At 46.5% G+C, this 12,500-nt stretch overlaps 1 protein-coding gene across 1 annotated transcript in view; it reads right to left on the reverse strand.

Annotated features, from left to right (window-relative positions):
- Positions 1-10,789, reverse strand: part of LOC119393299 (sodium-coupled monocarboxylate transporter 1) — a 43,599-nt gene extending 32,810 nt beyond the window's left edge. Inside the window, exon 1 of the mRNA XM_037660241.2 lies at positions 10,344-10,789. Within this exon, the coding sequence (XP_037516169.1) occupies positions 10,344-10,490 (147 nt within the window). The 5' untranslated portion in view covers positions 10,491-10,789. The remainder of the gene's footprint in view (positions 1-10,343) is intronic.
- Between the last annotated feature and the right edge of the window lie 1,711 nt (positions 10,790-12,500).

Below are 12,500 nucleotides of genomic sequence, written 5' to 3' on the forward strand. Positions count from 1 at the left end.
GGAACCACGACTCAAGGCAGACCGCAGTCTTCGCTGGCTTACTCCTCACACCAAGCTTAAATATGTACACTTATCGAGCTTCACCAACTGTTTTCTGTAATCCCTATATGAGCCTTTGTGATGCGCCCACTGCATAAGTCAGACTCCGCCGTTGTGAAGAAACGTTAGCTCTGTCAAGCTCGCGATTTTTTAAAATTTTCACTAAGCAAAATGAAGTTAAGCGAACAGGAGAAAGTGCCTCAGACAGGCTGGCCGACGTTTCGATAGTAACAGCAACAGACGCGCCACCGCTGGACAGGACGTCATCACTAACCCCTTAAAATTAACACGCCGGGGATGACAAGGCGCCTTTGACAAAGATAGGTCCCACTATCGAAACGTCGGCCAGCCTGTCTGAGGCAATTTCTCCTGTTCGCTCAACTTCTCCGTGTGTCCATCTGTCGGCTCCCTTCTTGACTTCGGACACTAAGCAAAATGACCGAGAGATTTAATTTTGCTCTCGGAATTATAGACAAAACCTCATCGGCCACTACTCGTTCTCCCCTCCACTTCCTATTCCAAGCTAAACCAGCAACAAGTTGCAACAGCAGCGTAGACCCTACCACCAACACCAGGTTCACCTTGTGGTGTTCAAGAATGCCTGTATAGTTATTCCTTCGAAAAATACGTCGCATTCTTTAAGACGAACCCGAAAGCATCACAGAATTTCCCAGCTCAAAAAAAAAAAAGACAGTTGAGCTACTGTTACGTCTTGTTGTTGATTAAACTCGGAGCTGAGAGCTCGGGCTAACTCGTGGGCCGCCTCGTTGCCAGGAACGGACGTGTGCTGTGGAGCCGCCCGACTGCCGGAACATGGACGAGCGTCTGCAATAATATACGGAGATCGTCGAAAATGAACGTTTACTTAGTCGACTGGTGCCCCCACAGCATAAAAGTCTAAACAATAGGGAGGCAGTTGCATGGCGGCGCCTGCAAGCTAACAATCTTATAAACCCGGTCTGGGCATCATGTTCAGACAGATGATAGGCAAAACAATAAATGCAAGTACTGTGGGACGCGAGGGACCCTCGACTACATAATCTGGGAGTGCGATAGCTCCCTAGGGGCTGAATCAAATATAAGTTGTAGAGAGGCCTGGGAAGCCCTGCTGCGGAGCGAGGACTCGCTTCACAGCAACAAGCCATCCGCATGGCGGAAGAACCCGAGAAGAATCAAGACATCTTTGCCTGCTTTTCATCGCGCATATATCTGCCGGCCCTCGTCACCTAGGCCTGTGTGCCGGGATAGGGACGCAGGGGGCCTCCTTATCTGGCAGGAAATAAGGTTGTTATCATCAACATCATCAACTCGGAGCTCAGAATAGTGACTTTGCGTCAGCGAAACTGTTCCGAAAGGTCTGTTTACCTTGAGCCATTGTATCGAACATCAAGAGTGGCAGCCAGACTGATTCAACGAATAGGTTGTTATGCACATGATCCGCTTTCATATTCTACTCAAGCAGGATAAAGGCGAGAAGGGGGATAAATGATTGTCGTCATGACGCTGCTTCATTTTAGCGGAAGTTTTAACGCGGTAGCGTTAGAGAGCTCGTGTCGCAGAAATTCCGCTGTCGGCGTCGGCACCGTTGGTTGTGAGCGAAAAATCATCCGTGAGCGAAAAATCGAGAAAGTAGGAAATAAAATAAACGGTAAAATCTTCGGTCCCAGTGAGGATCGAACCCGGGCCGTACGCGTGGCAAGCAGGTGTCTTACCACAAAGCCACGATGTTGCTTGCACTTACTTCGGACAAAAACACTACATAAATGTCATGTAGTGAAAGGAGTCTCGACGCATTTTGTTCGGCAGGTGTCACGACGAAAACGAGCCCATACGGTAGGCGCATTCGCGAGGCCATCAAACTACGTCGAAAAACGCCGGGATAGTGCAGCCATCGCCGCTAAATACACACACGAACTTTCAAACAGCTCTAAAAATGGACAACTATGTCCATCTAGAGGAAAACATATCAAGCAAACGCAGCAAACGCTAGATAATGTGCTGCCATCTGTGAGGCATTGTGAGAAATATGTCTCGACTTTTCATGGCATCCGAGAGGGCCGGCGCGCGGCGTATATCTTGGTGGCCATGCGACTCTTGCTTTAGATCGAAAGCCTGTAAAATTCGCGCGCGTGTGTGCGTGTGTGTGTGTAACAATACACATTAATAAGTATGCACTTAGTGGTTGAAGTGCGCACTAGGGGCCGGATTTCGCTATCGCGTTCACCTCTTAAAGGCGAAGCTTAAGGGTCCCCCAATTTTTTACGTCAATGCTGCTTGCAGCATTGACGTCGAAGCTCTTCCTGTGTTCAATGTCGGCGTCATGTATCACCCGCTGAGTTTGGCTATAATTTATTCCATATCCAGGCGTGCATGCTCGGCCGATGACAGCAAAAGCTAACGTTCGTGGCTCTCAATCTTTGTGTGCGTACATTGGAACGGTCGAGAGCCCCTGTGTGAGGCAGATGCCGCTGCGACCATATGCAATGACGCACACTAAATCTGATCGCCCGCCTGTAGACTGGATGTGCTCCTCCAAGTGTGCTCGTGGTTGTGTCCATCCCTCTTCTCTTCTCTTCCTCTGTCTCTCTTTTCGCCCCCTTATACCTCTCGCCCAGTGCAGGGTAGCAAACCGGACGTGCGTCTGGTTAGCCTCCCTCTCTTTCCTTGCTTCTCTCTCTCTCGTTATCTCCGTCTTCCCGCGCTATAGTGCCGAGAGGCAACTGATTCGCATAGTCGATCGTTCATTATCGGAACAAAAATATATACGCCAGTATTCCCCGCCAGTATTCCCCAAGAAACTCGGTGCGAGAGGCTTCAGCGTTAATCAGGCTTCTGTGGTCTATGGCCCTTTCTGCGCATTCATGTAAACACCTCTGAACCCTTTACAGAAGGTTCTTTCAAGCTACTGCTTATTTAGCCATAATCATCGCCGCTTGTCTGCCGATAAAATATTTAGGGATCGTAACTCACAAACTGACTTTCATTCAATGTAACGAGCTCGTAAATGAACAGGTTATTAGATGTGAAGCATCTTATAGCGGAGTTCAGTCCGGTGGTGGTGGTGGTGGTGGTGGTGGTGGTGTGCGGCGTGACCATCCTTACTGCGCATGCGCAAGCCCTCTCCACACACCTCCTCTCCCTCTACACTCCCCCTCTCCCATCCCCCTCCACTCCCAATTTCCCCTCCCCTCTCCCTCTCCACTTCCCTTTCCCCTCCACTTTCCCATTTCCCCCTCCCCACTTCCAATCCCCCTCTCCACTCCCCCTCTCCCATTTCCCTCTCTCTCCCCTCTCCACTCCCCCTCTGAAACGCGGGCTCTACATGCCGAAACTCTGCTTCGCATCTCCTCAGGTCCCGTTTAGCGGGAGATGGTGTGATTTTTTTACAGTTCTTTCACTTAACATCAACAAACACCCATACACACAAGCGCACGCGCTTGTGTGTACGCTGAATCGAAGGTCGCGGGTTCGATCCCGGCCGCGGCTGTCGCATTTCGATGGAGACGAAATGCTAGAGGCCCGTGTACCGTTCGATTCCAGTGTACGTTACAGAACTCCAGATGGTCAGAATTTCCGGAGCCCTCCACTACGGCGTGCCTCATAATCATATCGCGTTTTTCGCACGTAAAACACCAGGTATTATTATTATTATTATTATTATTATTATTATTATTATTATTATTATTATTATTATTATTATTATTATTATTATTATTATTATTATTATTATTATTATTATTGTTGTTGTTGTTGTTGTTGTTGTTAGCGTCATCATCATCGAGCATCCTCCCCATGGCGGTATTGCCGCGTCGATCTTCACATTGATCGAAAGGAAACATTCACAATCGCGACAATGAATTCCAGTGTGTTCCTGGATTGTTTTGTGAACAATTTGAGAACTATTGGGGATGTTTCCCTTTGATCAATTGTGAAGTGGTAAAAAAGCGCCCTTCACAAATCACTCGAGAAATAATAGAAGCGCATTATATAGCAAGAGCTGGCGTCACATGTATCAGCGCCCCTTCTTTGGCTTTATCTGAACAGGATGTAGCCTTTCTTAACCAGGCGAACCGTCTATGAATCTTTGGGCTGTGACGTTGCGATGTTGCGTCTAATCTTGGCGTTACGTTAGGGTCGTTTTTTGCATGCTTGCGCAAGTCTACATATTTGATGCATTTTGACAATAAAGCTCAGTTGGAAGTTAACGCTCTGTCCTCTTGTGTCGCTCTGCTCGGACGTTTCTTCTTTCCCCGAAATGCGCTGTAGCAGTTCAAGTACTTAGTACGTAGTTCAAGTTAGCGCTCATCCTGTTGCCTGTGTTTCCTTCTTCGCTGTCGCCTCTTTTCTTTACGCTCAAACTGAGCTGCGCTGTACCAATACGATATCACAATGCACCAACTTGCCCATTCTGCAGTACTCGACGACGAACCGACTCGCCCAATCTTCAACACTTGTGTACTGTGAAGACTTATTTCACCTTTTAAAAACTCGGATCAGTTATTTACGAAAGAAGAAAAAAAAAAACGTGGAAGTCGTCATGAAAAAAAGTTATACATCTAGTCCGAAGCATGTTGCGTATCAGTTTTCGACCACATTTTGATAACACATTGCAGGATTCCATACATGCTGACAACCTCAGTTCGGTGATGTATACACGCTGTTGAAGGAATAAATTTTAAGATGGTCTCGCTGGACGCTTGAAACGAGCCATTAAAAACAGACACGCATGCCAAGTTGAGTGACAATACGACCATAGAAGGTATGCAAAGAAAAATAAAATATACGTAATATAAAGCAGGCGTGCGTGAGAGTTAGACATAACAGCAAGCCGTCGCATTTAATCACGTAGAGGTCCAAGCTGTCCCAGAAAAAAAATTGGCCTTCCGTTTTCACTCCAGCCTACTTCTTTGCGCAAGAGGCAGTTCGTGCTCGAAATCTGCTTCGCACAGTGCATGCGTAAGAAGTTAAGTTTGTCAGGGCACTAAATGAGTATAAACCTCGAGTAACAATAAAATAAACACTGCACGAAAAATACGGCCCGCTGTCCCTGTAAGTGTTACGAGCCGTAAAGATGTCGAAAAAAAAAATCCTGCATGTAGGGTAATCGCCCTACCGTCGGCCCCTCAGTGAAAAGTGCTTACGTAACCTGCCCACGAAATTATGCTGACATCGCAAGTGCGGTGCACTATAATTGCGTCTCGTGTCGACACACGACGTGCAAGGTTGCCGCATACGCAATCGTAACAAGCGAAGAGGAGGTGAAAACGGCAGGCGTTGGGGGCCCCGCGGATAGCGTGCGCAATGGGAAGGCAGCGGAGTACGCTGCACCCAACTTCCACACGGTGCGTCGTATACAGCGCGGTTCTTGAATTGCGAACGAGACGCGTGTGTTTCATCCGTGTCTTTCTTTATTTTTTTCTCTCGTTTCATATCTTCCCCTGTATGAGGACGCTGTACGATAATCTCAAAGCATGAACTTATTCTGACAGTCCGACCGAGTTCAGTTCGTATAAGAAGCTGTAAACGTATCACCTGCTCTTATGTATCAGATTAAGGCGTCGCGTGCGTCGACAACACGTCGCGGAAACTACGAAACAAAAATTATGGCACCAATTTGAAAGTACTGTGCAGCTTGCCTCGAGTGAAGGGCAAGTGTACTACCGGCAAGAGCGCTTAAAGGTTTACTGACACCAATTTTCAATAATAATAAAAATTCAGCAGATCGCACGCTTTGCGGGTCATCGGTTTCATGCGAAGCAGTCAGCGAGTAGTCGTCTACGCTGCATTTTTTGGCTTTGAGCTAAGCGTTACGAGGTGGATCGACGCGTTTGCGTTTTTGTAAGTATGGTAGCTGTGTGCACATTGTGGGCTTACCAGGCACATCGACTACTCTGACGTTTAAAAGCTAACTTACAGTCTGACGTAACTTGAGCACTCACGATGGAGCAGAGACGTCAGCATTATCGAAACGAAGGGTACTTTACGGTGCGGTGATGTGAATATCATGCGTAACTTTCGTTAACGTATTGTTCCGGGGTCCGGCAACGCTTGAATATAGCTTGCTGAATCATAGGGATACAAATGTAATGCTTATTAGACTGCTATAAAAGCACAGCGAACACTGAAACCACAATTGACGTTAACTCTACATGACGCCTGTATCATAGGAGTACATATGTAATGTTTATTGCTTTGTTATAAAATTAGATATCCAGCACTGCAGCCACAGTTGACGTTACACCGACATTACGCCTGCACAGGGTCTTTTTCCAGAGCAGTTTCAAGTCCTGGCGTGGCTCTGTGGTAGAATACCTCACTGCCACGCAGAAGGCCTAGGTTCGATTCCTGCTGGGATATTGATATTTATTATTTGCATTCGTGGAGCCAACGCTGCCGTTGTCGGTTTTTCTTAACGCCCTCGCATTTAAATTACCAGTATCTGTTCTCGCCGTTCCTGGGTAGATATGAACTTTCAATCACCTGTGGCGCATACCCGCATACTGCGGTCCGTGGTATACGGGTATGTGCCATAGTGTCTGTAGGAAAGGGCTTGACAATGTACGCGACAGGATTGTCACGTTATTCATGTCATGACCAGACAGTCTTATTCGTCAAATGTCGTAATACGTTAATTTATATGTGTGATAGTAATCCTTCCTAGTTACTTCGTACTTATATATTTATTTTGAGGCCATTCATGCTCTGTTTTTGCATAAATAGAACGAAATCTCAGGCTAGAAACGTAGTGTAAATTCGTTTTCGGTTATGTTCATGTTGAGCAAAGAAGAATTATACTTTTGACGTGGGTCGCGGGAAACGGCACGTCGAACGATTCGTCGAATATAGCAGTGCCTTCAGAAAAGGGATCATATGCAGTAGTGCACCGCAAAATGAAGTTAAACGAAGACAAATTTATTATGCAGGAGGTTCAATTCATCCAAAGCTCGATATATCTAGCTCTTTCTTAGCCCCTAGTCGCTACATATAGCAAAAACAAATGGTGTACACAATTGTGCACATAGCATCTGAAAGGGATAAGTACTAGTGATGCAGAACTATCGATGGTACTATCGATACTATCGATAGCTGAGTCACTATCGAACTATCGATGGTGAAATATGCTATCGATAGCGCTATCGATAGTAAGTACTATCGATAGTATAAAATCAACAGCGCGAACTCATTGCAGAATAAACTTGGTTCCCCGCGCGCGTGGTACATAGTGGAGCCGCGCGCGTGGTACATAGGGCAAGAAAGTTGACACGCTTGTGTTCTTCACCAGAGTGGTTCGCTGACACATGATCATAAAGTCAAACTATTCAGCTGTAGCAGAAAGGAAGCCCTTACATGGGGTGGAACTGCGCGGCTTCAGATTTATATTGCATTTTATGATTTCAAAATAAAAATATTACCAAGAACTAAGTTTGTTAATTGTAAGATGTAACTGGTTGCTTTTAAATATGAATTTATTGATGGGCATATGCCGCCATTTTCACTGCGCAAATAGTTTCTCTCGCCAAAAATTTGCTCATAAATTAAGCGAAGCTGATAGTAGGCTATCGCGAATATTTTGGCAATTTGGCCTGCCAGCAACAGCATCGTTATTAGCACCACTATGGAAAGTTTGTCACGTGGTTGTGACAGTGAAGAATGCCGCAGCAAGACTGGGAAATACGAAGCTCTTTATTTGGTCGAACTTGCGCCCAGAAAATCAAGACTCAAAATACAAGCGATGCACGCTGCGCATTTATAGCGGCGAGAACAGTAACCGGCCGTCGAGTAATCTGATAATCGGTGGAACACTTCGTCTTTTATACATCAGCCATCAAACCTTCCAGGGTTATCGCTGGTGCTCGAGTAAGCTCTCGAATAAGCCTGAATATTCGCTTCCGGCGCGTAATCTTAACAAAATGATCGCGAACAATCGCAAAGCTTCTCAAACATTGCGGCGCGGTCTGCGTCAAACGCTGCTAACAGTCCGTGGGTGAAACCCGAATACATCAAAACAAAGCAATAAACACGCGTGGCAGTAATATCGCTAGTAATATTACCGATGGTACCGATTCGACTATCGATAGTTTGTCGATAGTAGTACTATCGATAGTTTGTTTACACTATCGATAGTTTCAAAGAAACTATCGATGCTATCGATAGTCAATTTACCGATAGTTCTGCATCACTAATAAGTACACGGGCCTCTAGCATTTCACCTCCATCGAAATGCGGCCACCATTAACCGGGATTCGATCCCGCGACTTTCGGGTCAGCAGTCGAGCACCGTAACCACTCGGCTACCATGGCTGGCTGACACCAATTTTGGAAGCTGAGTGTACTCCGCCATACAAAATTTCTGTACACGGAGACGGCTCTGAGCAAGTGTAAAGCTCGGGAAATGCTGATATTTTCTTTTGACATCAAGTGAATTTTCGCAAGGCGCACCTACTGACATCGACACTAGCGTGACTTCAGGCCACAGTGTCAATGCTGATGACTTCTCGGACCAATATGGGTAGTGGTGATGACGTCATGTACCAAGAACTACAATATGGCCACTACAAAACATCGCGATGTCTTGCGTGAGCAAGTGATGAGAAGATCATGCTGTGTCATGACGTCAGGGTACAGTAGGAACCGAAACTAGCTTTTGAAAACGCGTTGTAATGAATTTTTCAAGGCGCATTCATGTTTACCAGTAAATTTCCTGGGCTCTTGAGGGCTTTACCTTTCATTTGATGAAAAAAAGCGACAACTGAAAAACTTCCGTGTCAGTACCCCTTTAAATGTACGAAGGCGGCGCTGCAGGCAACACTTTTTGCTGGGGATAACCGCATGCCCCACATTTCGCGACGTTTTTCAGAGCCCCTGCGTCTTCTCTGGACCCAAATAAAGTTTGCATCATCATCATCATCATCATCATCATCATCATCATCATCATCATCATCATCATCCCAGTACTTTTCAATGACGTAATATTTCGCTCCCTTATCATAGGTAACAGAGCCAACGCACCTCTCCTGTTTGTGTTGGAAATCTCACCTCTCTACCTTCCTCTAATAAATTATCTCTCTTTCTCCTTTAATTTAAAGTAAATATATACGACAACCAGTTCCCCGAGCCCTTAAAAGATTTCACAGTCTAGCGAGACGCGAACAACACACAATGATTGTGTACTAGAATGGTCACCTTGACGTAATAAACAGCCAGGCGCGTACTCAATCTATATTTATTAATTAAATGCAATCCAAAACTGCTCAATATGCAAACGGAGGTGACGTCAAGCCTTCAATTCCGCTCTCAGAGCATTCGTCTCCCTTTCTTTAACACACTAATTTACCTTGAATCTGATACACGCTATTAGCAATTGGTCGTAAATACAGGGTCCGGTAATATATTTCACTGCGGCCCTATGGGAGAGCAGACAGCAAAATAGCAAGCAACGGAGGTTACCCAAAACCCCCAATGCGACTTCGGCGCACGCTAAGTAAACTTCAAGGAATTTCAATGCGACAGAGATACAACTGTAGAATATTGGGCGGCTGATCAGAGTCGGGACCGAACCCGAGTTTTGCGGGTCAGCAGCCAAGCACCGTAACCACCTAGCCACCGCGACGGCTCCTGTCCAAAGCTTCTGAGCCCGTGAGGTAAAATGCGTGCCATGCGGGGCACTGGCGCGGAACTCTATGAGTGTGCGTGTCATGAGCAAATTTCGTGCGCAGTGCGTATCGCGCGCGAAGTGGCCTGGGCTGCGCAGACCACCGGCACCCAAGAACTTGCTGTCGTCTTAGTCAATATACCACCTTCTTTTGGTGATTCTAATATATTTTTGTTATCTAATAATCAATTCGCAGGCTAGAAAAAAATACAGGGAAGATAGAAAGTAGCTTCACGGTTAGTCCTACAAAAGGTTATTTAGTCCAGCGAGGAGTAACTGCAGTAATGTGCGTGTCGTGCGCAAATTTTGGAGAGTAAGTGTTTATTTAGCTCTTGGTCGGAAAAAGAGGAACTGAGGGATGAACTGCGACAGTTTCTCGCAATGCATCGTCCATGTTTTTTTTCGTCCGCGTCGTCGAGCGAAGCGGCGGAACGGCATTTTTCTATAAATTAAGAAAACCTTAATTTTTTTTTAATTTTATGCCTTTTCTATTGAAGTACTGCAAGGCAGCACTATATCTCCTCGTGACAACATTGCGCGAAACTTAGAAAGATCGAATGTGTCTAATCATGCGCACCGTGTATGCCAAAATGTCGATCCATGAGAGAAGTCACGAAGTTTGCTCGAAGAGCTCGCATCAATCATCTCTTACCTGTAACTGTTTATTCCCCACGAGGAACTCTTTGTTGTTGGTGCTGCGGCGGCCCTTCCATGCGAAGTAGACTCCGATGAATGACGAAAGGCCCAGCACGGCCACGAGCACGCAGTAATCGGCCGCGTGGAAGTAGCGAATAGCCATGACGACGAGGTTCCGCGCTGCCGAAACACTGGACCACGGCTATACGCACAGCTATGCGGCCACGGCTATGCACCGTAGCAGTTGTCGTCTGACAGGCACGCGGTCCTCGGCTTGTGCCCCACTTTCTCTTGGGTTCCAAAGTCTCGGTGCAGCGCTGCGGAGAATGCAAAACGAAACTCCCGGTGTGTGCGCGGCTCTGAGGTGCTTTGTCTTTTTCTTCCGTAATACCGGAGTCAAGCGGTAAGGTGCTCAACAGGCGGGCGACAGACAGCGAGCAATCGCGAAGATACGCAGATACAATTCCCGCGCGAAGCGCGCGTGTGGCGCGTATTCCCTTTCCACCGCTCTCTCCCGCCTCCGACCTTCGCGCGTGCAGGCAAGCGCGCGAATGGAAGAGTTTCTCTGTCGAAACGGGCAGCCGTGTCGGCAGTGCGATTGCACATGCGGACGCTTCTTGTCTCTATTGCACGTGACAGGGCTGCTTTATAAGGCGCGGGGAGAGAGTGTACATGCATGGCACGAGTGTACCTCGCTTATACGAAAGGACGATCAGTGGAGGGTATTGCTAAAGTATCGCCGCTTCGGGCGCTCACCTCGACGAAGAACCACACCCTGGAGGACACCGAACCAGAGAAGTCGCGGCCTCCGAAGCGTCGCTTTGACAGCTGCGAGGCATCGAGACCACCGCTAGCGCTTATTGAGGAGTTGTCGAGGAAGTGAATGAAGGGGGAAAAGAAGGTGACTTACGGGGTGGGCAATCCGTGCTCTGACGCGCAAGCTGTCACGATGCCGGAATTATACCTGTGAGGAACGCTGGAAGTGACGTCACGTATACGTACATGCACGCTGTAGGTTATGACGCTGTGCCGGAGCCAAAATTAAAATGGCAAGAGTTTGTGCTATCGTGATTCGATTGTAACCGCTGTTACGTCGACGACACGCTCTCCAGTTATTAAGGCTGAACTGAATTACACTACCAGAGCCGACGCCTTGAGCCTGAGAGTTCAAATACGCATTGCTCACATCGTGTGTCATAGGCTGTATTAACTGCATTTTATGTGCACGATAGTGTTATGTGACTGGACTGTATCTTGTGTTGTTTTTCGTGTCGCTACGTGAATGGACTTCGTGAATATGTGATAATTCTTATGGCTTGAATTGCTTACATAAACTCTACCTAGGCGCTCTTTTATGTAATTTTTTTTTCATTGCCGTGATTTTCACGAATTTTGTTATCTGTGAAAGTTATCTGTACCCGGCGGAATATAAAAGCGCCACATCTCCTAAAGAACATACAATTAAAATAAATGTTCAATAATAATAATAATATCTTGGGTTTAACGTCCCAAAACCAAGATATGATTATGAGAGACGCCGTAGTGGAGGGCTCCGGAAATTTCGACCACCTGAAAATAAATGTTCAGGCTGTCGCACTATTGATCACGCGAAGAGTTAATTATGGGAATGTGCATTTTTCCGCGTGTAACTGCATCGCAGGGATATTAAGACTGGCCAAAAGACATTTTCAATGTGCTGCCATAGGTTTTGGGATACGAATATGTGTCCTGAACAGCGCCGGCAACACGGAGAGATGCATCATATTAGACTGCATATATACTGTCCCGTAAGGGCAATAAAACTAATGACAAAAAGGTTAACCAAACAATACCTCCTGTCGGTTGTCCTGTGCTTCAGAAGGAGGAGTTAGGTACAGATGAAAAGAAAGAGAAACAAGGTGAAAATCAAGCGACATAAAACTATAAATAGGGCGGTGATCGAGAACTTCTAAACCAGACCCGGCTCACACAAAACGATTGCCAGGCCTCTTGCGAGAAACACAGGTCTTATTTTTTTTTCCTGTTATTCCACGAAGCGCGACGTTAGAAGGCTTGTGCGTCTTCTTCTACTATAGGTTTGCGCAACCTATATTGTCTGCATTAATTAACGACTTGACCAGCACAAAAAAGCCTTAAAGGGAACGCCGACCTGGTATCTTTCAGCCCAATGCAG

Source organism: Rhipicephalus sanguineus, chromosome 5 (assembly GCF_013339695.2).
Source record: "Rhipicephalus sanguineus isolate Rsan-2018 chromosome 5, BIME_Rsan_1.4, whole genome shotgun sequence".
Lineage (NCBI taxonomy): Eukaryota > Metazoa > Arthropoda > Arachnida > Ixodida > Ixodidae > Rhipicephalus > Rhipicephalus sanguineus.